This window comes from Oryzias latipes, chromosome 20 (genome assembly GCF_053564925.1).
Source record: "Oryzias latipes strain Hd-rR chromosome 20, Olatipes_Hd-rR_3.1".
Lineage (NCBI taxonomy): Eukaryota > Metazoa > Chordata > Actinopteri > Beloniformes > Adrianichthyidae > Oryzias > Oryzias latipes.
The window spans coordinates 5,051,127-5,075,859 of NC_136256.1; the positions used below are offsets into that span (position 1 = coordinate 5,051,127).

At 51.0% G+C, this 24,733-nt stretch overlaps 1 protein-coding gene across 4 annotated transcripts in view; it reads right to left on the bottom strand.

Annotated features, from left to right (window-relative positions):
- Window positions 1-3,207: 3,207 nt before the first annotated feature.
- rreb1a (ras responsive element binding protein 1a) overlaps window positions 3,208-24,733 on the bottom strand; it is a 36,126-nt gene continuing 14,600 nt past the window's right edge. For 2 of the 4 annotated variants that reach the window (XM_078938590.1, XM_023950421.2), the window contains exons 2-20: window positions 23,344-23,437; window positions 17,332-17,439; window positions 17,083-17,257; window positions 16,532-16,601; window positions 15,710-15,799; window positions 15,467-15,630; window positions 13,649-13,793; window positions 13,426-13,577; window positions 12,180-12,369; window positions 11,837-12,109; window positions 11,316-11,760; window positions 9,668-11,234; window positions 9,429-9,601; window positions 9,171-9,362; window positions 8,803-8,964; window positions 8,490-8,621; window positions 8,183-8,295; window positions 7,435-8,083; window positions 3,208-7,359 (exon numbers count right to left, since the gene is read on the bottom strand). In XM_078938590.1, coding sequence (XP_078794716.1) covers window positions 6,776-7,359; window positions 7,435-8,083; window positions 8,183-8,295; window positions 8,490-8,621; window positions 8,803-8,964; window positions 9,171-9,362; window positions 9,429-9,601; window positions 9,668-11,234; window positions 11,316-11,760; window positions 11,837-12,109; window positions 12,180-12,369; window positions 13,426-13,577; window positions 13,649-13,793; window positions 15,467-15,630; window positions 15,710-15,799; window positions 16,532-16,601; window positions 17,083-17,257; window positions 17,332-17,437 — 5,382 coding nt within the window. In that variant the 5' untranslated portion in view covers window positions 17,438-17,439; window positions 23,344-23,437 and the 3' untranslated portion in view covers window positions 3,208-6,775. The remainder of the gene's footprint in view (window positions 7,360-7,434; window positions 8,084-8,182; window positions 8,296-8,489; window positions 8,622-8,802; window positions 8,965-9,170; window positions 9,363-9,428; window positions 9,602-9,667; window positions 11,235-11,315; window positions 11,761-11,836; window positions 12,110-12,179; window positions 12,370-13,425; window positions 13,578-13,648; window positions 13,794-15,466; window positions 15,631-15,709; window positions 15,800-16,531; window positions 16,602-17,082; window positions 17,258-17,331; window positions 17,440-23,343; window positions 23,438-24,733) is intronic. The other 2 variants (XM_078938591.1, XM_078938592.1) reach the window with 2 other exon arrangements.

The window sequence follows — 24,733 nt, forward strand, 5'->3', positions numbered from 1 at the left end:
TAAGAACAGCATCAACAACGGCTCCAAATACTGCAAAAACAGCTTCAAGAACAGTTTCAACAACAGTTTCAAGAAGAGCTCCAAGAAGGGCTCCAAGAACAACTCCAAGAACGACTTCTAGCACATCTCCAAAAACTGGTTTCAGGGACTGTTCCAATACCAGCTCCAAAAACAGCTTCAAGGATGGCTCTGAGGAACAACTCCTTGAATTGCTCCAAGGAACGACTCCTTGAACGCATTGGAGGAACGGCTGAGAGGAACGAATCCTTGAATGGCTCAGATGAATCGGCTCCTAAAAAAGGTCCAAGAATAGTTTCAAGAACAGTTCCAGAAACAGTTCCAAGAATGGCTCCAGTTGCGGTTTTTAGCACAGTTCCAAAAATGGCTCCAAAAATGGTTTCAAGGACACTTCCAAGAACAAGTCCAAAAACAGTTCCAACAAAAGTTTCAAGAACAGTTCTGAAAACGGCTTCAAGAACAGCTCCAAAAATAGCTCGAGGAACTGTTCCTAGAACAGCTCCGAAAATATTTTCAAGAACAGAACTGATAACGGCTCCTTAAGTTTTTACAACGAAGGACTCCTTGAATGACTCAGAGTAACGGCTCCAAGAACAGTTCAGAAAAAAACTCCAACAAGTTTCAAGAACAGTTCCAAGAACGGCTTCAAAAAATGGCTTCAAGATCAGTTTTAAGAAACGTTTCAGGAACAGCTACAAGAATGGCTTTAAAAAAGGCGCAGATGAACAACTCCTTGAATTTAATTAGAGGAACAGCTCAGAGTAATGACTCCTTTAATGGATAAGAGGAACAGCTCCAAGGATGGCTTCAAGAACAGTTCCGAAAACGGCTTCAAGAAGAGTTATTAGACCAACTCAAAGAACAGTCTTAAGAACAGCATCAACAACGGCTCCAAATACTGCAAAAACAGCTTCAAGAACAGTTTCAACAACAGTTTCAAGAAGAGCTCCAAGAACGACTCCAAGAACGACTCCAAGAACGACTTCTAGCACAGCTCCAAAAACTGGTTTCAGGGACTGTTCCAAGAACAGCTCCAAAAATGGTTTCAAGAACAGTTCTGATAACGGCTAAAGACAGTTTAGATAACAGCTTTAATATTGGATTCAGAACAGCTCAGAGGAACAACTCCTTAAGTTGTTACAAGGAAGGACTCCTTGAATGACTCAGAGGAACGGCTCCAAGAACAGTTCAGAAAACAACTCCAACAATAGTTTTAAGAACAGTTTCAAGAACAGCTCCAAAATGGGTTTCAAGAACAGTTCAGAAAACAACTCCAACAATAGTTTTAAGAACAGTTTCAAGAACAGCTCCAAAATTGGTTTCAAGAACAGTTCAGAAAACAACTCCAACAATAGTTTTAAGAACAGTTTCAAGAACAGCTCCAAAATGGGTTTCAAGAACACTTCCAAGAACGGCTTTAAAAAAAGGCCCTGAGGAAGAACCCTTGAAATTGCTCAGAGAAATTACCCCTTTAATGGATCAAAGGAACTGCTCCAAGAACGGCTTCAAGAAAAGTTCCTAAAACAGTTCCAAGAACGGCTCCATGAACGATTTAAAGCACAGTTACAAAAATGGCTCTAAGAATGGTTTCTAGAACAGTTTCAAGAACCGTTCTAGAAACCGTTCTAGAAACGGTTCTTGAAACAGCCTCCAATAAAAGTTTTAAGAACGATTCCAAGAATGGATCCAAAAACAGTTTTAAGAACAGCTCAAAGAACGGCCCCAAGAACAGCTCTCGGAACCTGTCCAAGAACAGCTCCAAAAATGGGCTTAAGAACAGTTCCCAGAATGCCTCCAAAAACGGTTTTAAAAACAGTTCCAAAATCAGCTCTAAGAGTGGTTGCAAGAACCACTCTATGAATGGCTCAGAGGAATGACTACTAGAACGGCTCCAAAAAGGCTCCAAGAACCGCTTTTAGAACGGCTCCTGGAACAGCTCCAAGAATGGCTCCTAGAACGGCTCAGAGGAACAACTCCTTGAATGGCTCCAAGAACGGCTTTAACCCTTGTGCTATCCTATTGGGTCCAGATGACCCCACCCTTACTTTGACGTGTTCTCCCTACCATGACAAAGGTGGATAAAGGTGGAAAGATTTCATGTAATCCATGGACACCAGTGAAGATCACAAATCATTGAAGAAAAAAGGTTCAGCGCACTGTCTAGTGGGTCTAGATGACCCCACTCCCAATGTTGAAGTGCCTAGGATAGCTCAAGGGTTACGAAACGACTCCGTGCATTGCTCCAAAGAATGACACCTTAAATGGCTCAGAGAAATGACTCCTGAAAATAGTCCTAGAACTGCTTCAAGAACGGCTCAGACGAAGAACTCTTTGAATAGCTCACAGGATCGACTCCTAGAACGGCTCTGAGCAATAACTCCTTGAATGGCTCAGAAAAACTACTTCAAGAACATTTGAGAGGAAGGACTTCTAGAATGGCTCTGAGGAACGGCTCCAAAAAGGGCACAGAGGAACAACTCCTTGAAAAAAAACTCCTTGAATGGCTGAAAGAAATGACTCCTAGAACGGCTTCATTGTGGTTGAAGAAAGACAGCTTCAGGTTGTAAAGAAAAAAAGACTTCAAGCTTCAAGTCTTCAGGAAGGCATAGACTCTATCCAGGCAGGTTGGCTGCAGGGCTGTTGCCATCTACTGGTGAAATGCTAAACAGGAGTCCTGTTTTGATCCAGACTTGGGGATAAAATGTACTTTAGAGAAGCCGGCTTTGACAGAACAATTTAATATAATTTACTTAAGTTAAGCTGCGCTGTGGAACAGTGTTTAGTGTGCTCACCTCACAGAGAGAAGGCTCGGGTTCAGGTCTAGGTTTTTTCTGTGTGGAGTTTACACGTTATCCTCGTGCATGTGTGGATTTTCTACTTGAAGTCTGGTTTCCTCCCACAGTCCAAAAACAAAGCTTCATAGGTTGATTGGTGAATCTATATTATCCCTAGGTGTAGATGTGGAGTTGTGTGGCCCTGGGACTGACTGGCGACCTGTTGAGGATGTACCCCGCCTTCGTCTAACAGCAGCTGGGTTGGCCAAAGCAACTCTGTGACCCCAAAAGGGATTTAGCGAGTTCAGAAATTGGATGGGTGGATCCAATTGCTGCAGATGTTAAAAAAATGTTCCTTCTGAAACAGTTTTTAAAACCATCTTAAGACATTTCAGACACGTTTGACCGACACAGCTTTTCTTAATATAGCCTTTATTGCTTTTCTATTGGTTTGAATATAGAGGTTTACATCTCTTGACTTAGTGAAACACTGCCATGTTGTCACACAGCAGGAGGCGCAAAAGGAGGCCATCACAGGAGGACAGTGGGGTTAATGCTGCGTGACTGAGGTCCAGTGCACTTGAACGTCATGATCCGTAGACACAGTTGAAAGCAGAAAACGGGGAGAGTGTCACAAATCAAAGCTCATCTTCTGTTAGGTGACGGTGAGTTCACAGTCAAGTGCTGAATGTAGTGATTTACAGATCCAAGACGCCAATTCAAAAAAAGGGCAGGGTGGGGGTGGATCTGGAGTGGATGCGCTCAGGAGAGGAGAGAACAAAGCATTTCCAATGATGGATTTGTGAAAGACCCTGAGAGCGAGATTACATAGTTTTATATTTATATGTGTAGAAGTTGTAAAGAAAGAAATTATCCATAACTGAACACATTAGATTGACATGCAAAAAAACAAAATCTAACCTAAAAGTCACCCTTTAACTGAACACAGTGGATTTTCACAGTTGTATATGCATTAACAAATCATAGAGGAAAAACTCTAAACTAAAGACAGAATCAACGGTCTCCAACAACCCCTCATTTACAGGAGATCTACATAAAGCTTTTGAATTCAGAGGTTCTTATTGCGAGTTGTATGCCGGCCCGCTGGACCGTGAAGTCCACAACACAAACCATTAGTTCCTCATAACAGTTCTGCAGCATCAAAGTTAGATTCTCACACATGGCTTCTTCTCGATCATCGTAGAAAGACGGCTCACATTCACACACGCACGCCTGACCTCCAAATAAATACACCTAAAAACAATTCACATGCATTCGAGTGGAAGTCCAGTATTCAAACGGCTGCGCATACACACACGCCCGCCCACACACACACACACACACACACACAGTCAGGTGAGTGCACGTTTCCACTGCAGAGGGAGCAGAGCGCCAACAGGACCGTTCAGAGGGAATCAGCTTCATCCGTTCACACAGAGGCTGATGCTTCACAGCGACAGCAGCAGCTGCTGCAGACTGATCAGCACCTCTGTGGAAGAGGCCTCGCAAATGCAGACCAAAACCAAGCGTCCGCCTCGTAGCCCTTTAGCATTGTGGCATTTGACTGTTCTTCACAACATTTATTAGTCAGTTTGTTTTAAAAGTTAGGAGACAGGAATGAAACTGGTTCTTTTTACCATGCTAACAGCAGATCGGATTCAGCAGCAGCTAATCACAGCTAACAGGTTGCTGTTAGTATCTTTAGCTAAAGGGCAAGCAGTGTTAGCTAAGCTACAGCTAAAAATTTATGCAATGGAATCATTATTTGTTATTCTAAACCTAACAGCTCATTTTCCCAATTAAATAGTTTGTTTTATTAGTTTTGGTCAAATTGACAGAAAAAAGGCAAATGTGACTTCATGGAGCTGAGGGTAAAACATTTCCTCTGCAGAGGCTGCTGGGACTTTGAGTTCCTAACTACTTGAACAGTCTGAAGGAACCAGTTCACTCCCTCTTGATTGTGTCTCGCAGAAATCATACAAACAGGAGTAAGCAGGAGGTCTGGTGCCCCTGTGCAGCACCGTCCATCCCAGAAGCTGTGCTTATTGTGCTTCAACCGGCCATCTGCGGCCACGTCTGCAGGGAGACGCTCAGGCTGGATTTGTTTACGAGGTTGGTTAATGTTTAGAAAAAACTAACTATGACATGGAAAACTGGCTATACTGATCTGCACACAAACAAGAAAATACAAAACCTGCCCCACTAGCCTTTCAGAATTAATAACCAGGTCATGCTACGCGAGGTTATCTAGCCCTTTGACGCGGCTAGACGCAGGCTCACACACTTAAGAAACACTAAAACGGGTAAACTGATTGTCTCTGAAGCTGACCTCCTTTTGTTTGTTTAGACGTTTAGAGGACAAACTTCGCATGTTAGGAAAATGCAGCTTTTTCTAGGCCTGATCCAGTCAAGGCGTGGTGCTGCAGGACGTCAGGGAAACTTCAGATACTCTGAGGCTAGCAAGCTAGAGGCTAGCTTCATGGTTAGTTAGCCAAGTCATTATTGTCACAGCGCTAGCATGAGTTTAGGACTGAAGCCAACTCAGGTGGAGTCCTTGGAATAATCATTTTGTTATTTACATTTTAAGGGTTAACCAATATCAAATTAATTTAATTATTTCATTTTTACATGTAGCGTGTAGCTTTAGCTAACAGGAAGAGAAGGTTAGGCTAACGTGTAAAACCCTGAAATTATTGGTCAAGAGCTCAAGACATTTCTGTTAGTTATGACTTTTAATTAACTGTTTAGCCGCTGGTTATGATTAGCAAAACTACATGTTAAAACTGATATTTGAGCTTTAGGCTACCGGGTCAAAGCACTTTGCTGAGTATATCTTAGCTAGCTATGCTAGCCTGGCGGATAATTTGATACAAAAATGTTTCAACCATTACACACCCTTTATCTGAGCTGTGGTCAGGACTAAGCTAATTCAGAAAAACACTTTAACCTCCGACATTTAGATTTTAGCGATTCTAATTGGTTCAAGTAGCTTGTCGTCCAAGCCGCTACTAGCAAGTTAGCGTGAGTTAGCCTGTGCTGGAACAATGAAGCTTCCTTGACGTTACTCTGTGAACCACCTTATGGAAGACAAGCGATCAAAGAGTCAGCACACTGCGCTGCTGCCGGACGCCTTCGTGGGTGCAGTTGAAAGGTGAAGGTTGAGGTAAACACAAGTTGGGCAGGTGTTAGCGCTGGAGGCCCTGGCATTAACCCTAAAATAACACTACAGGGTGGCACACATTCACACTCACAAAATGATTTGTTCAGTTATCAAAAAAAAAATACAACAACTAATTATTCACCTCCCCACACCTAAATATCACTGCTAATCGCACACATGCTGAAAAACAAAACCTTTATACACACATGGAATCAACTGAGGAGTATAATTCAAGAACAAAAAAATCCGGAGGGGGCAAAGATCAATAGCGTGATAGGTGGACGTGGAGGGAAAACTCCACTTCCTGCCCAGTCAAAGTTTTTCTTGAGTTTGTGAACGTCCATGTTTGCTGAATCAGCAAAGAGATGGGGTCGGCCGGGAGCCGACCTTCTGCATTTTCCAGTTACGACCTCCTCCTGGGGTCACAGTGAGAGACTTGCTGGCGAAGCGGCCCTGGGGGGGGCCACGCATGGTGTGGGGAGGGGGGTCTGCCGCACCGACAGTCTGCTTCAGTCCCGTCATTCTCTGCATTTGATCATCAACTCAAAAAAAAAAGATCTAGAACAATAATAAACTGCGATCGTATATTAATTTTATTGCTGAAATCTAGATTCCCCGCACAAAAAAAAAAAGAGTAGATCAGTGTCATAAAAAGCTATAAAAGGAACTCGTCCTCCATGCAGACTCGCTTCCACGCAGGACTAGTAGTTAAGGCACTTCAAGAAAACGAGGTTTCCGGGCGTCCGCCGGGCGTCCGCCGGGACCCCGCCCGCTGGGTTTGCATCATGAATGGCACGGCGGTGATGCTGGCTGAGGGGGGGGTTCAGTCTACCCCCACCAGAGGAGGCTTTCCGTTGGGAACTATGTGCTCCAGTGGGGGCTTGCTGTGGATCTCCAGCAGCCCCTGGATGAAGCCTTGAGTGCTGGGGGGCGTAGGGGCGTCTCCAGCTGGGGAGCTGGACGGCGTGGGGGGGTCTTTGGGGGATGCCGCCTGCGAGTCGATGCTGGTGTTTGAATCAGTAGCTTGCTGGTCAGTGGAAGGCGCTGCGGAGTTCGGTTCTGGTTCCTGGTGCTGCTCAGGTTCTGAATCGGGCTGCTTGGCGGGAACGTCCGCCTCCGTGGCGGGCAGATCCTCCTGCTGACCCTCGCCGTCCTCCTTCGCGGCGTCCTCCTCTTCCAGCTCCTTGGCCCCGACGACGGTACTGCCGCACTCGCTCTCGTTCTCTGAGGGGGGGCACGTGGAGGTGGGGGTGGGGGTGCAAGAGTCCCCGTCCTCGCTGGCGTCATCGTTGGCGGCGGACGAGCCGTCTGCGCCCCGCAGCTTCTGGTGGATCCTCTGGTGTCGGACCAGGCTGTGCTTCAGCGTGAAGGTCCTCTCGCAGGTCTGGCACTTGTACGGCCGCTCCCCTGCAGACAGAAAGGGGGAGGGGTTGAGCCGCCGGACCCCAAACGGAGGGAATAGTGTGGTGGGCGGCGCCGTACCTGTGTGCGACCTCATGTGCCGGGTCAGGTCCTGTAGGGACCAGAACCTTTTCCCGCACACAGAGCAGATCTTCTTCCTCTTGTCGACCCGCCCCCCCGCCGCCTCCCCTCCCTCTGAGCTCTTTGGTTCTGACGTCTCCTCGTCACTCCTCTCCTCCTTCTCTTTCTCCTCCTCTGACTCTCCAGTCTCTCCTCCTTCGCTGTCTCCTCCCTTCCCTCCGTCCTCCATGTCCAGCTCCTTGTCTTCCGTCTCCTCTTCAGCAGCTTTGCTCTCTGTTGGCTCCTCTTTCTTCATGGGCGGGGCTTCGTCTGCGGGCGTCTCCTCGGAGACGTGGGCTCTCTCGTGGCGAGCGAGTGTGGTGGCGTAGCGGAAGCTCTTCCTGCAGACGTGACAGACGTGTTTGGACTCCGACCTCAGAGCCGAGCTGCAGGCTGGGGAGGGAGAGGCCGTCAGTTTCTCCTTCTCCTCGGGGGTCTCCGTGGGCTCGGGCGTGGCTGAGCCAGAGGGTGGCGAGGAGGAGGCGGGCTGTTCATCCTGAGGGGCGGAGCCTGAGGACGACGTGGTGAGCTTAAAGTCGATGAGCTTTTTGCCAAAGTTTAGGTCCAGACTCTTGTTGCTGTGACAGTCTTCATCATCGGTGCTCTCCACCTAAGAAGACAGACTCATCTTCCTCATCCTCATCCTCAGTCATATTTCAACCACCTTCTTCTAAATTAGCCAGTATAAATACATCTGTAATCAGATTACCTTTCCAGTGGGCAGATGCTGTTTAGCAGGAGCTGCTGGGGGCTCCGGCGCCTCCTGCTGGTCGAGCTGCTCGGGGGTCTCCTCCTGCAGCTGCTCTGCAGACAGGCTGGAGTCTGCAGGGCCAGAAAGTTCATTAGAGCAGACGCAGACGCAGACTGAGCCGTGGATGATTACTTCAGCTAAAAAACATGAAGACATTTCAGACTGTTGGAAACCAAATCAGAACCAGAACTGAAACCTGTTCATCATCCTCTTTATGTCAAATGCTAATGCATTTATAGAACACGGTTTCTTTAAGGCAGCTGACCTTGGTTAGATTTGTGGGTGGGGCTTAGCTGTGTGCCTTCACAAGGGGAGGGGTTATCCCCAGCGGGGGCGGGGTTAGCGTCCACGTTGACCTGTGCTTCTGGGGTCACCTGCTCCGTCTCCGACTGGCTCTCTGCAGGATCAGGTGAGGACTCAACATCTGCATTCTGACCTCAGATTCTCTGCCTTATATTCTGTTTAAATTTGAAGTCTTATTTTTGATCAAAGCAGCAGGAATTTAAGATTTTAGAATCATTTTTATGATCAATCTAAATAAAATTCTGTTAGTTTTGGAGGAAGCTCCGCCTCCAGACCTGCGCTCTCGTGCGAGCCCTCGTCTCCGTCCTTCTTCTCAATGATGCCGTTGCGGCGCAGCGTCCGGTGGGTCACGCCGTGTTTGCGCAGCAGGTGGCGCTCACAGTTGGACTTGGTGGAAAAGAAGGCGTCACAGCGCGGACACGGAAACGGTTTCTGACCTGCAGAGGGCAGCGGGAGAGGAGGAGCTCAGGCGTTTGTGTGTGTGTGCAGGTGTGTGGGTTTGTGTGTGTGTGTAGGTCGGTGTGTTCAGGTGTGTGGGTTTGTGTGTGTGTGTTCAGGTGTGTGCATGGGTCTGTGTGTGGGTGTTCAGGTGTGTGTGTGTTCAGATGTGTGTGTGTGTGTGTGTGTGTGGGTCTGTGTGTACCCGTGTGCGTCAGCATGTGGCGCTGCAGCGAGCTGGCCCAGGGGAAGACGCGGGGGCAGAAGGGGCAGGTCATCTTCTGGACAGAGTTGGAGTAGGCGTTCTTCTTCCCTTTGGACTGAGGAGCTGTGGGCTTCACCTCCTCCGCTGCTCCTCCCTCCTTCTCCTCTGCTCCTCCTGCCATCCTGTCCGGGTCTGTTGACAGAAATGTTTAGCCGGTCTGTCTCTCGGTCTGCCCCCTCCCCCCCTCCAGGACGGTACCTCTCTTTCCAGCCAGGTCTCCCGCTCCGGTCTTCAGGAAGGGGCTGAACTTGTTGGCGTCGGTGGTCGCCAGCATCTTCTCCACGCTCGCAAACTCCCCGCTGGACTCCAGGTCGATGGCGCCGGGCTTTTCCTTCCCCCCCACCGAGGCCGGCTTCTTCCGAGACCGCCTTCTGAGGGAGGAGCAGCTGTCAGCCTGGGAGAGGGGAGGTGACGGCGGTCCTGGGGAGGTCACGTACCTGCCGTCGGGCGCCTCCTCACTATGAGCGGCTGCAGCGCCGGACGCGTCTACGGGGGGGTTTACAGAGGCGGTGGGCAGATGGGGTTTAGCGTCCAGAGAGGGCGCCTCCCTTTTCAGCAGGTCCTGCGCGGTGGAGACGGAGCTGATGATCTGCGCGATGGAGGCCAGCGGGGGCAGCTCCTTCAGGGAGGGCGGAGACGCCGTGGAGGAGGCGGGTTTGGGCAGCAGCGGTTTGAGGCGCTGGGCGCGTGCTGGGCCGGCGAGTGGGGTGGGGGGAGGAGTGGAACCAGGCGGAAGCTGATAGCAGCCCAACTGGGGGTGGGGGTGCAGCCCGCTCATCACCTTTTCGTCCTTGGACGACGTGACGGCGTGCGTCTGCTCCAGGCCGCCGCTCTGCTCCGTCTTGATGTCTGCCCTGTCAGGCCCCGCCTCCCTTCGCTGGCGCTTGCTGGGGATGGAGAGGTCGATGGGCTGGTCCAGGGCAGAGCAGTCGAAGCTCTCAACCTTCACTGCAGGAGAACCCCCCCGGCTGCCGAGGCCCTTGGCGGAGAAGTCGAGCGGCTGGTCCAGGTCTGCGGGGTAAACCAGGTGGGGCAGCTCCTCCACCTTCACCGCCGACAGAACCTGAGCTGGACTCAGCCCGTTCGGTGGAGCGGTGCGGGCGGCCATGACGGCGGCGCTGGCGGGCAGCAGCGTGGCAATGTGCTCCTCGATTTCCCGCTCCTGCACCTCGGGGTGCTGCTTCAGCAGGTGGTGGATGCAGTTCCGCTTGGCCAGGAAGGCGGCGCCGCAGCGCCGGCACTCGAACGGCTTCTTCTGGCAGCCGTTGTGCGTGCGAAGGTGGATCTGCAGCGCGCGGTAGCTCTTCAGGTCCTCGCCGCAGAAACGGCAGGTGGTTTCCGCTCCGCCGCAGCCCGTTTCTGAGTCTGGTGTGGGGGTGATGGGGGCGGAGATGGTGGTGGTGGAGGTGACATACTTGATGTTCTTCTCAATGTCCTTCCTGGAGGTCTTGGCGTGCTTCTTTCTCAGGTGGCGCTCGCAGTTGGCCTTGACAGTGAAGGGGTAGTGGCAGACGCGGCAGACGTACGGCCGCTCCCCGCTGTGTGTGCGCAGGTGGCGGATCAGCGTGGCCTTGTCCGGCGCCACATAGTCGCAAATGTTGCATTGGTGGGGGAGGATTCCCAGGTGGAAGCGCATGTGAGCCTGCAGGACGCCGGAGAAGGCGAACACTTCGTTGCAGAAGCGGCAGGGGTACGAGCCTTTGACCGAGCCGGTGCTGGCCCCCCCTTTGGTCCCCGGCTTCCTTCCTCCATGCCCCGCCTCCTCGTTCATGGGCGGCGAGTCGGAGACCGGGGAGTCACCCAGGCTTTCTGCATCCACCTGTCCCGCAGTCCCGGCTGACGGGGGCGCCTTGTGGGGGGTGGGGGGTGGCAGGCCGGGGCTGATGCAGCCCAGAGAGGCCTGCTGGGAGCTCTGCAGGGGGGGTGGAGTGGTTGCCGTCAGGCTGGAACAGGGGCTGTTGGGGGGTTTGGGTTTCAGCGGGGGCATCGCCTTCTGACTTGGACCTACAGGAGAGGAAATGCTGTCTGTGACATCACCAATAAACAGGACCAATCAGGCGGCTCGAGCCGCAGGCCGACACCCACCTGCAGCGAATCCTGGGGCTTTGGCCAGAGGCGGCAGTCCCATCTGATTGGGTGCAGCGGCTGCCACTTTGAGGATCTGCTGGATGTCCGCCAGCTCCATGATCTCGCTTCCGCCCGCGTCCCCGGGCTTGGCGCCAGAGGAGGCGGCGCTGGCGCCCCCGTCAGGCTGCAGCAGGAAGCCCTTCTGGAACGGCTGCAGGGACAGCAGCCGCAGCGCGTCCCCCTGAGACAAACCCTGCAGGACGGAGCTGGACGCCTCCAGCAGCGGGATGCTCAGAGCAGCCAGCCCGCTCACCCCCAGACCCAGGGTTAACCCCAGACCTCCAGAGAGGAAGGCGGAGGCGGGTTCTTGGGGGAGGCTGGAGGAGGGGGGCTCCACATGAATCACCTTTATACTGTCCAAGTGGGCCTGGTGGATCTCGTCATCAGTGGGGCCAGATTTGACCTGGAATTTTAGAGGGGGAAGGTTAATCTCCAGATGGTCGTCCAGTTCTCCAGTGAGCTCTGGATCTGGGTCTGACCTTTGACACGTGCAGGAGGCCCAGACCCTCCAGGAAGCTGGCCTGAATTGGGGGCGGGGCTTCAGCATTCTGCCCTCCTTCAATGCCGTTTTCAGCTGCTCCGCCTTCCTCGCCCTTCTCTTTGGCGCCGTCAGCGGCAGCAGGAGCGTCGGGGTGGGAGGTGCTTTCATGTAGCTCCAGCGCCGAGCGCAGCGGGAAGGCCTTGTCGCAGCCGTCGCAGACGAAGCGATGGAACTTACTGATGCAGCGCCGCAAATTCGTCTCGCACCAGACCTGGACGACATACATCGTTGTAAACAAACGTAGACCTTGGCCACGCCCACAGAGCTGGGGGTCTGCATACCTGCGCAATCTGAGCAAACTTCTTGCAGGAGAAGTCGATGAAGGCCAGGTCGTTGAAGCCGGTGGGGATGGAGGGGTTGTTCTGGATGAAAGGGCGGCCGTTGGGGTCCTGGGGGAGGAGTTTGTGAACCCCCGCGTTGTGGCGCAGTAACCCACGGTGGGTTCGGAAAGACAAGCAGCAGAGGTCACACCTGCAGGGACAGAAAAACCCGTGAAGAACCTCATTAAAGAGAACATTTAGGTTCGTTTTCACAGCTTGTTTTTTCGCCGCAGTTCTCCATGAGGCCACAAGGAGGCGACAGTTCTCCACATTTCTCAGAGAAAACATCTGCGATTGTCAGAAGTCATCTGAAACATTTAACTCCTAAAATGATGGAAAACTGTAGGACAGCGACTGTTGGCTGTTTTATTTTTGTTGTTGTGTTGGTTATTTACAGTTTGTATTAAAACCACAGTTTGCAGGGAGTAAAATGAGACCAAACTGCTGAATATTGACAGTGTGTGTGTGTGTGTGGGGGGGGGGGGGGGGTATGGGTTCAAACTTGATGAATGAAAACTGCCACCTCTCAACTCTCACAAAGGTCAAAGGTCATGCTAATAAAACTGTGAATGTGTTGGATGAGGATGTGCAGACTCCTGTGACTGCAGAACCCCGTATCTGCTGCGCAGGTGAGCAGACTGAGCTGCAGGATCGCTGGAGGAGAACCTGACTCTGTGGCTGGTTCTCCTCGCTGCTCCTTTTACGCTCAGGAGCATCCACCGTCCAACTGGTGTGTTGAACTGCCCCTCCATCCTCCTCCACGCGGTGCAGCCGATCCTCTTAGAGCCTGATTAAGAAGGATTACCTGCTAAATATTCTCCTTCCTCCATAACGAGCTCAGCGCCGCCTGCTGACCTCCCTCCCTCCCTCCCTCCCCTCTGTCCTCTCCCTGATGTTCTCCTCCTTTCCACCTGGAGGTTTTTGCTCTTCTCCATCCCATCTTCATCAATGCTCTGCTGTTGATTGTCTCATCCTCACCACTTTCTCCGCTTCCCTCATGCGTGTTGTGTTTGTTAGGGGCCGTTTCCAAGGTGACAGAGTTAGGTTATCTTATTGGGGGGGTTGGGGGTGGACACGTGCTTCAGCGTTACGCCTCTTTCTCCTCCTTTTTCTCTTACATTTTGTTCAAAACCAGCCTCCTGGATTTTCTGAACAAGGTCACGTGACAGTAAGGGGGGAGGGGCTCAGGTAAGGGAGGGTGGAGTACCTCAGGGCGGTGTCAGGGTGCGAGTCCATGTGAGCATCCAGGTCCAGTCTGGAGCTGCAGGTCTTGAAGCAGATTGGACACGGTAGCAGCTCCTCCTCTGAGCCTAGCCCCGCCCCCACAGCCTCCTCCTCGGCCACGCCGTCCTCCATCACCTGAACACACCACAGCCTGTGAGCACCCCCGCCCCACAGCACAAGTCTGAAGAGAAGGGGCGGATCCGTACCTTCTTGCTCTGCGGTTCGTCTTCGTTCTCCTCCTCCTGGGCCTGCCTCCTTTTCACGGAGGGGCGGCGGCGTTTGGTGGGGGAGGGGGGGCTGCTGATGGGCAGCAGGCCGCTGGCGGGGTCCTTCTCGTGGATCTTCATGTGTCTGAGAGGAGAAGTCACAACAGATCTAGGTCATCATTTCAGAGTCACAGCTAACCTGTTGACAGGGGGCGGGGCTTAAAGTGGACAGGTGTGTTTATGTCACAACTGTGGAGATCAGCAATATCCTGGGGAGAGAGGGGGGCAAGAGAGGAGAGGAGGAAATGATGAGTAAAGGAGACAAAGTGAGAAAAAGAAGACAAAGAGAAGGAGGCAGGGTAGAGGAGGAGAACCCTGACTGCATGAGGGGGAAAGAGGAGGTGATGGGAGGAGGAGGACTGTCCCCTGCTCATTTTCATCTATTAATAGAGGCAGCGAGCAGGCGGCAGGACGCCCAAAGAAGTCCTGACTCCCGGTCAGCAGATCTGAGAGCAGCTGACAGGAAAAGCCCACCAACCAATCACAGCGCAGAGGAGGAGGCGGCCAACCTAGGAGCAAAGTCCGCCCACCTCCAACTGCACTGTGACCCCAGAGCGGCCAATCAGAGCGCCAGAAAGATGCTGAGTCAGCTGAAATGCAACTTTGGGTAAGAGTCGCAAACAGCTGCTCAACACAAACACACAACTGCACATACACACTTCAACACACAAAGAAATACACAAGTACAACTTCACACACACACATGCATGCAGCCACAAAGATCCACACACTCACTTTCACACACACACATGCGTGCAAACATAAACACACACACACACACACACACACACACACACACACAAGCTTTCTCCTTTTCACACAGACACACACATACACACCCCTTCAGGCACGGGCAGAGAAAGCAAAATCACAGCTGGAATAGAAAAACTGCAAAATGAAGGAGAAAAAAGCATTTCTTCCTCCTCCTCTTCCTCAAATCATGATGCTGTCAGGACAAGCTCCGCCTCCTCGTTCTCTTTTTCTAACTTCACATTTAATGCATTTTGGGTTTCTGATGGACTAAAACAGATTTGGTAGATTTTGAGTCTTTTGTGTGTCTGTTGTGTATCTTTCATGAGTGTGTTGCATCTGTTGAGTGTCCAATGGCCGTCTTAAGTGCATGTTGTGCGTCTGCTGTGTCTGTTGTGTGTCTGTTATGTGTTGTTCATCTAATCCACATGTGCTGTATCTGTTGTGCTTCTTATGTCTTGAGCACCTGTTGTGTTTGTTGTGCTTCTTCTGTGCAGCTGTTGTGTGTGTCTGATTTGCTGTGTGTCTGTTGAGTGTGTTGTGCAACTTCTTTGTCTGTTGTGTGTTTTCTGGGTCTTGTTCTGTGTCTGTTGTCCATGTGTTGTGCATCTGCTTGTGTGTTGTGCATCTATTGTATGTTGTGCGCCTGCTGTATGCGTGTTGTGCATTTATTGTGTGTCTACTGTGTGTGTGTTGTGTGTCTGCCTACAGTCATTCCTTCAGCCCACAAACTTTCTTTCCAAACACTCTGCCTTGTGTTCACCAGTCTTTGGTCACAAATGTGTGTCACACATGGGTTTTTGTGAAAGCGCACACACACACACACACACACACACACACACACACACAAAGGACGGTTGCCTCTGTCATGGAGGCTGCGGGTCACTGATAAATGACAGGGCGTGGCTGCTTGTGTGTGTAGGTGTGTTTTTGTGCGTGTTTGTGGGGGTGCATTGAGCATCCTCCCGTCTGTGGTGGCACATATGCGGCGTGCGTGCGTTCGAGCACCTGTGCATGTTTCCGTTGGTGGTGAAGGTCTGCCCGCAGACGCTGCACTTGTACGGCCGCTCGCCGCTGTGCACCAGCATGTGTCTGTCCAGCGACGAGGCCGAGCTCAGGCACTTCCCACAGATGCTGCAGGAGTGGTCGGTGGCGCCGGTGTCGGCGTTGTGCTGCAGGGAGAGCGCAGGCATCAGAGCTCCGTGGTGGATGAGGCGGCAAGGGGGGTGGGGGTGAGCGGGACACACTCACCTGTCGGATGTGCATGGTCAGCTGGTGCTGAGTCTGGCAGTTCTTGTCGCAAAGCGGGCAGATGTAGGCGGAGCTGTCGTCTTTGGCGTCCTGCAGAGAGGAAAACACTGAAACCAGGTCCGACCAAAAAATGGGTTTTTACTCATTTCTATCCTGTTACTGATCCTCTCCGTATAAACAGACGGACTGTGATTGCCGGGTTTTTGATCATGTGATGACAAAAGCAATAAGCAACAAAACTTTTAACTTTGCATAAATGTGACCACATTAGCCATGAGGCTCATGGGTAATGTGGTCATGGCAGATGCTATAACTATGCCTACATTACCCCAGAGGCTCATGGGTAATGTGGTCATGGCAGACGCTATAACTATGCCTACATTACCCCAGAGGCTCATGGGTAATGTGGTCATGGCAGATGCTATAACTATGCCTACATTACCCCAGAGGCTCATGGGTAATGTGGTCATGGCAGACGCTATAACTATGCCTACATTACCCCAGAGGCTCATGGGTAATGTGGTCATGGCAGACGCTATAACTATGCCTACATTACCCCAGAGGCTCATGGGTAATGTGGTCATGGCAGACGCTATAACTATGCCTACATTACCCCAGAGGCTCATGGGTAATGTGGTCATGGCAGATACCTTTTTGAGCCTCAGGTTCATGGTTACCCCATGCTTTAAAACAGAACCACAACCCCCTGTCTGGACCTTCAGTGGACTCAACAGGAGGGTCCAGTTTCACATGAGGTGATGCACATGAGGCAGCGGAATGCCGCAGAGGCTGATGGGAGTTCAGAGATGGCTGCATGGTTACCTGGGTGCGTCTTGCGTTGCGGCTGGGCGGAGCTCTCGTTGCGGCCGTCACTAACTTGCCGGGTGAGGGACTGCAGAGAGGAACACAGTTCAGCCCGAAGAACCCTCCTCCCCCCCAGAGGGGGCTGTACTACAATGTGGGTTCTAAAAATCACTGACACATCGCCAACAGGGGGCGCTACAGCTCACACCTATTACCAAAAAGGAAAACTTTTTAAAATAAAGTCAATGACAGCAATTACTCATTTGTAATACATGCATCTTCTTATTTTTTACTTTTTGGCTGCATAATTACTGTAGTACTTGATTCATTCTATTACTATTACATTACTATTACCACAGAGTTCTTCCTGTACTGGAAAGTATTGTGTGATCTACAGAAGAGTCACATTTCTGTCCACTAGGGGCGCTGTGAGTTGTTTCTTTCTGTCAAACCGCTATTTTCTACGTTGGATGAATTTAATTAAAACGTTGATCCTCTAACAGTCAATCTACTGCAGTTATCAGCAGCTGGCTGAATATTATGGGATGCTCTTGGTCCTTGGTGCTCACCTGGGGGAGGGGCCAGCAGAGGAGTTCCCCGACGCTGCTCCGCTCTCGTTATCTGCGTCCCCTCCGTTGATGGTCCCCGCCGCTGACATCACGGCTGACATCATGGCGTTGATGGAGGACAGCTCTTCTCCTCCCGCCGCCTCCTTGGCATTCTCCAGCACGCCGTTCATGGCTTCTGCAGGGGAGCGTTCAGCGTCACGTTTCTTCGGGGTGCACGCCGGCGGCGGGTAGATGACGGCCTGTTCTTACCTTTTGGCTCCTGTTGAGGTATTTTCTCTTTTAGCTCCGCCTCTTCCTTGTGGAGCTCAGCAGTAGCTCCTCCCTCCAACTGCAGCTCCTCTGTGGCGTTCTCCATGACTGTGATGACAAACGTACAGTTGTTTACTCTGAACAGAGGCATCCTGAACTTATACAGAGGCGGGGGTTAGCATCAGAGGTCGGCGAGGGGGTCATCAGAGGTCAGGGGGGGTCTGATGGGTTTTTTACTGGAGTTTTTCCCGCTTCCATCAGACGTTGTCCCGGTTGTGACGAGTCGACCTGAACAGCAGTTGCTCTGAACCGGGGGAGGGTTAGACCCTCACACCTGTTTCTACGGCGACTGGGAGGCCCACAAGGGAGAGATGGAGACAGCGAGGGAGGAGGATGCAGAAGGCAAGGGGCCTTCGTTCAGGGAGGAGGAGAAGGAGAGGCTAATTACAGTTTCCTGTGGGGCAGCCCCCACAGGAAGGCGCGCTCCAGAGCCGGCCACTTCCTGCCCCAGCTCAGGAACAGCCGAAGTGTGTTTGTCCCACAACTTCAAAAGGAGCGTCCTCGCAGACCCTTTTTACCGTGGGTTTCAGGTCTGAACAGGTCCGAGACAGACCAGATTCTTCTAGGTTCTCAGGTGCGACTTGTACTCAGGTGCGACTCGAATAGGATTGTTAAAATACATAGCAGCAGCCGCTAGAGGGCGCTGTAGGTGAGTGTGTCAGTATTTGCTACTGACAGTAAGACAGTGGAAGAGCCGCTAAGTCTTCCATCGCGCTCGATGGATTTGTTCCATAGCGACAGACTAAACATAGAGAACATAGAGCCGGACTACGAGTTAGCCGGACTAACTCAGTACTTTTTCATGAACGGCAGATGTGATGTCATCCATCGGCCGAAACAAAAACCTAATAAATATGAAGACTGTTTGTGAATCCACTCTGTTCTGAAAACTAAAATTTATAAAAAATAAATTACAAATACTGTTTTTTCTAATGATAGATTGTTGAAACACAATGCATTGTGGTCTATATTTGGATACTCTAGTGAGCATCAATAGTTTTTTGCAGAGACTTCTGGGAAATGAGCGGGGCAGTGAGTTTTAGAATTGGGGGTTTGGAAACCCGACATAGTGAGTGAATTCAGACAGAAATCAGAGTCAATATTTGACTTCAAAGTTAGGGTTTCAAAAGATCAACATTTTGAATCAATCTTTATTTACAAGCTGAATATTGACGAATGAAATTCAAGGAATGTTTTTCCTGTCTCCTTTTTATAGCTTATTGTTTATTCTTGGAGTAAAAACGTTCCCTTTGTGGGGTAAAAGTTCCACTTTAACCACTAGATCTGCTTTTCAGAACCACACCAAAGTGGACTGAAGTGGAGAACCGGGCCGTCACATTCAGCTGCATTGCCGTCACACGCGCTCGCCAGCTGTGCACGTGCTGACCGCCGCAGACAGCTGTCAGGAAAAAAGGTGTGCTTGTTATGGGGGTGCACAGCTGTGAGCCCCCCCAATCTGAGTTTAAATCAAACAAAGCTGGTTTGTTTTGGTCGATGAGGCTCCACCCCCAGCACCCCCCCCCCCCACACACACACACACACACACACACAGACACACACACTGGAGGACGGACGGGTGCAGCTCTGATGGACGGCTGACAGCTGGATCCGAGTTCTGTTTCCACTGACCTCTGAGAGAGTCGCTGCTCTGACAGGACGGTTACAGCGCCGGGGCAGGTGCACACGCCAAAGAGGCGCACAGCACACACACACACACACACACACACACACACACACACACACAACACTCACTCTGATCTGATGTGATGCACAGGCAGCATTTTTACAGCCTGGAGAAACGAATGGCAGCAGATGGAGAGATGAAGAGGAGGAGGAGTTTCCAGAGGAACAGGAAGATGGAGTTAGCTGCATTCAGAGGAGCAGAACCAGCAGCTGCTCCTGGTTTTTCTGCTGTCTCAGAGGGAAAAGCAGAAGTTCTGAGAAAGACCTCTTCATCCTCTCCATCAGAGAAAAGGGCTCCATGATGACACTGCTGTGCGTTAGCGGGCAGGCCACCACCCCGAGCATCAGACCTCCACCAAGGTGCAGCATCCCCAGGTCCAGACTGATCACGTGGTTCTGATGGATCCTCCAGATCCTCCTGGACCCGAGGATGTCTCTGCTTTTGTAAGGGAGTCCGGCTTGTCTGAGGTTCCTCTGGTACCTCTGGTCATGCTACGCTCACACCGGCCTCGCAAACGTGCGTTCAAGTGACCACTTCCAATTAAAGTCAATATACCATGATCAGGGTGGATACTCCGTTCTGATTGGCTGCTGGGCGTGGATGCTAAAGTGATAATGCACGCCTAAAAAAGACGTTCCGGTCACATCGCTTAAATGTTCCTCTTAAAAACAAACTTTAGCTTCATCGTCTGGACAAAAAGAAGCGGTAAGAAGTGAACTTTCTCTCTGAACTGATGTCCTTTGCCGCTGCAGTCCAGATCAGCTGTTACCATGACAACGCGCTGCACTTTGCAATTTAAACGTAACAAGAACAAAGACTACAAATTGATTGTATATGTACTTTTTTTGTAAGTGACCGTGGTGTAGGCGGGGTCACGGCCGACCAGGTGAGCATTCTCACAAATTGATGGACTTCCTGAAAGCCGCCGTCCACCGTGAACGGACGCTTTGTCGGTCATACATGGAAACACGCACAGACACGCATTTCCGGGTTCCGCGTTCAAAACCCTCCTGTTCCCGCGTTGCTATATTTTGTGCCATCTTATGGGGTCCAGATGACCCCACACTCCCATTGACGTGTTCTCCCTACCATGACAAAGGTGGATAAAGGTGTTAAAGGTGATAAAGCGTGTTGTAGAACAAACGTTCAGCAGATAAACTGTCTTTACACCAAAGGCAGCATGAGACCTTCAGCGGTGGCCATGTGGTAGAGTGTCTGCCCAGACACCCGAAGGTCATCAATTCCAATCCAGGCCGAGACTCTAAAAACGGGACCGGGTGGTTGGATTTGGGGCTTAAACCATCAGAAGCTTCCTGAGAGCGGCAGAAATCAGGAAGAGAACACATGTGGGAGCGGACAACACACGGCCCCCACCTGTGTGCATGACTGTTTCTTCTGAGGAGGTCTTTTTGTGATGTAGATGGTTGTTGGTTTGAAACCCACCACACGAGCCTCTGAATGAGCTGCACCTGAACGCATCAGCTGTCATTTCTGCTGATGGAAAAGGATTCAAGCAGTCTGTGTCCTGCTGGGGGAGCACGCGTGTTTAAGGTGGGGGGGGTGTAAATGATGTGATGGAGGGGTGAGTGTGAAGGGGAGGAGGAAGTTTCCTCCTTTTCCTCCATTTAGCAGGTGAGCTTCCAGAGGGACAGAACGACACACCTGCTGCAGACTCCACCCCCCCATTTTTCTTACCCCCCTCCATTTCTACCCGTTAGTGGGGGGGGGGGGGGGGGGCACATCTGAGTCGGTGTCGGCTGACACTCGGCCCTAAGAACGGATGCATGAGGAGTGGGGGGAGGACACGATCCGGTCACCATATGCTAGCTATTTATTACCCCCACCCCCACCTTCATGACCTTCCAAAGGCTTCACCTCCTTCCAACAACCACCAGGAAAAACTCCATCATTAATGTAAACTTTGGATCTAAAGATAAAATGAGCCGCCACTTGTCCACAGACGGAGCGGTGGGCGGAGCTTAACCCCAGAGCGACTCCTCTGCCCCACCAGGTGGCGTGGCCTTGAAAAAGTGTGAACACTTACATTAACAGCACCGTTTCCGAAAAACCCGAGATGATCTTTGGTCCTCTAGCCAAAACAACTGTTCTTTTTCCCCTTGGCAACCAGTTTCAGTAGCTCCACCCACATAACCATCATGCGTGTGTAACATCTCATTTTAAAAGTTGCCTTTTTTTTCACCCTCAAATGAAACGTGAGACGTTTTACAACACGTTCTAGTGTATGGTTTCCATGGCAACATGCTCATTTGAGTCCCAGACGGTTAACCCTTTAATGCTGCGTTCACACCCCCTCGGCACATTCGGCACCAAGCTTCCAGTGAGAAGGCCGTGGAAATGCGGGTTTCAGAGTTCAGCGTTCACGCATCACTATGCGGGTTTCACGCCCGTCTCCAGAATCCACGTAAAAAACGAGCAGCTGTTGAAACTTTGAGGACTCGGGGACGGTTTTGGCAGTGATGTGTAGACAGGAAGGAGGGAATGATTGTGGTTTGTGTGAGAAAACGCCTGATTCAGCAGATTTGGTGAATGGCTTTGACATTCGGCACCAAGCTTCCTCCGTTTGTGAGTACACGCGCTGGTACTGGTCTGGATGAAGAACCCGCGTTGAGCGCTATTGAAGGCGCCAACACGCCCACTGACACGCCCGCTGTGTACGCAGCACCAGAGCTTTAGCTCCAGTGTGGACGTGGTTTCCACTCTTCAGCAGGAATCCGCTCATCCTGTCACAGAGAAGAGCGTCTAAAGCAGAGCCGACTGATGACATGAATGGACGTGGAAGCTTCATGGAAGAGCTTCTGTCTTTCAGGTTGACGCCATCGTTCAGCAGCTGGTTGTTCTGAACTCAGCCGTGGTTTCAGATGAATGAATGAGCATGATCCATGGAAGAAGAACCGCCGTCCGGATCTTCTGACAGGTGGAGCTCAAACCTTCACCCTCTAGCTCTCGTGTTCTGTGGCGTCTGTTCTCTTAGATTATTCCAAACAGTTTTAACCCTAAAATACACTAAAACGCTCCAAAAAACAGACCAAAGTGCGCCTGTTCTCTAACAGGAAGTCAGGAGGTGCTGCCTCCCCATGTGGAGGAGAGACTGACTCCCCCTCCTCTGCCTCCCAAACCTCCCCCCTCCTGCCTGAACTTGTTCACACAAACGGCGGGCGGCTTCAGTTTCTGCGCCTCGCACCTTTCCAGCGCCTCTCCTTCAGTGACGGTGACCCCGCCCTCCTCTTACATCATCCGGTCTTTCAGGCTCATCCCTGCCCCCCCGACTCAGTTACACATTCACCGTTGTGCGTCTGTGTTTGCTGTGCAGCAGAGAGCAGCTCAGACCCGCTGTGATAACGTCTTCAGATAGCATCAACAGGGGGGGTGGGGCCAAAGTTCACCAGCTTGCTCTCGACCAATCAGGAGCGATGCTGTGGGCCTCCTCATCCTCTTCACTCCAAAAGACGGATGGTAGGAGAAGTTTGAGTTTTTGGGGTTAGAGGCATTAACTGACGTGGCGATGACAAACATCTACGCAACAGCCCCCACATAACCCCCCCACCCCCAAAGTGACCCCACGTCTGGACGCCAAGCAGCCGTAAAACATGAAACAGGAACAAGCGCCTCTGCTTAGACTGGAGATAGGTGTTAAGGTGAACTCCTCTGCATGCAGGTCAGTCTGAAAGGGCTCCATCTGCAGCCAGCCCCCGGTGGCCTTTAGAGGAACTGCAACATTTCCTGGTTTACGCCAAACTGTCCTAACCTCAGTCTTCCTCACATGTGCTTTGAGCGCCTCCCTTAGGAGACACACAGGCCTGATCCCTCCAGGACCAAAACACCTGAAAGCTCGGCTATTTACCCACAATCCCTCCATTTTACTAACATGTCTGCCCCCAGTGGACAACTGAGACAAAGCTGTGTAAAGTCCCACTCTGAAGCGGTTCTTTAAATTTGTCCCTCAAACGTCCACGGCGTCCCGTTTGTTGGGCTCCTCCATGAAATCACACTTTCCTGAAATGCGTGGAGACATTTGGACGGCAGAGAGCGTGGAACCGCTGCAGCACAGGACCCAGAGGAGGAAATCAAACCTGTGACGCAAACCTGACAGTAAAGTGTTGCAAAAGAAAACTGAGCCTGAAGCTCCAAAGCCAGGAAGTAGACAGAGCCCTGACCCCCCCAGAGGAGAGGTGACAGGCAGGTGAGGAGGTGGGAGGAAAAAGGAGGAAGAGGAGAGGATGAAGGAGGGATGAAAGGAGCATATTTACCGTTCTTTTCGTTTAGCAATGCTCACTCGCTCAAGTTTCTCGGGGGCGGGGCAGGAGGGGCGGGGTTTGCTGTGTAAATATCTGCAACTTCACACTGTGGAGGGGGCAGAACACAACATACAGTCAGTGAAACGCAAACACACAACGTTAAAATACAGATGTTGACAAGTCTAAAACCACACAAACAATAAACACACAAAAAACAAATGCAAAGTAAACAAAAACGAAAAATAAACAAAAATGATAATATTTTTACAAAAAAATAATAGTCTTATTGCTAAGAATAATAATAATAATAATTGATACTTTATCACACAATGGGGAAATTCTTCTCCACGTTTTGACCCATCACCTGGGGGGAGCGGCGAGCTGCAGACGAGCTGTGCTCGGGGGGGCCACAGCTGGCTGGGGAGAGCGGGATCGAACCGCCAACCCTTCGGTTGTTGGACGACCTCGTCTACCGCCTGCCGCCCAAAAAAATGGATCTCACAACTAAAACAACTAACACAACTCTCCGTGTTCACACCACTTCTGAGTCACACTTTTACTAAATGACAGTGTTGTGTTGCTCGTGTAAAATCACCGTTTAACACAACACAAACTCAAGGCGCCACGTGGGATCGGAGCGCCCTGGTGCATCATGGGTAAGACAGATACCTGCTATCTGCAGCATGTGGGGCAAAGTGGCTCCACAAGGACAGACTGTGCGTCTGTGCGAGGCACTCGGAATCAACGCGGCTACACAGCAGGAGTCAAAACAAACGAGGAGGAGGAGGAGGAGCAGCTCCAGGAGGAGAGGAAGATGGGCAGATAAAGGGATGCAACAGGCTGCAAGCTCAGGGATGTATTTGTGGATGGAGGGATGATGGTGAAGAGAGGGGGAAGGAGACAGAAAGATTAAGAGCTTAGACGGCTGGACAGACTAATCAGGAGGCAACTGAGGATGGAGGAGAGAACGTCTCCATCCTCCCCCTGCAGGACGTCCCAGCATCCCTGCAGGCGGAAGACGGCGCCTTTCTATGACTGACAGCAAGGCGCCACACAGGTGGTTCTTAGTGTGAAGACACGCCCCTCCCCCACTAGACCTTTACACTGGAAACCCTTTCAGAAATGAAGCAGTGGAAGACGACAACGGAAAATGACGAGAAACTACAACTGCTGCACAAGTTCAAATCCACTCAATCTTTATTGATTCTTACATTCAGAAATAATGGAAACCTACATTAACAGAGGGAGGAGTTGCTGAGGAATGACAAATATGGCGTATATGTAGAAACATAAAACTAAAAATGGTTGTAAAGGATGTCAACATGAATTGTTTGGCTTTAAGAATGAGAGAATATCTACTTCATGCCATCATTTTGACTTGGAAGTGAGGGCTTCTACCATT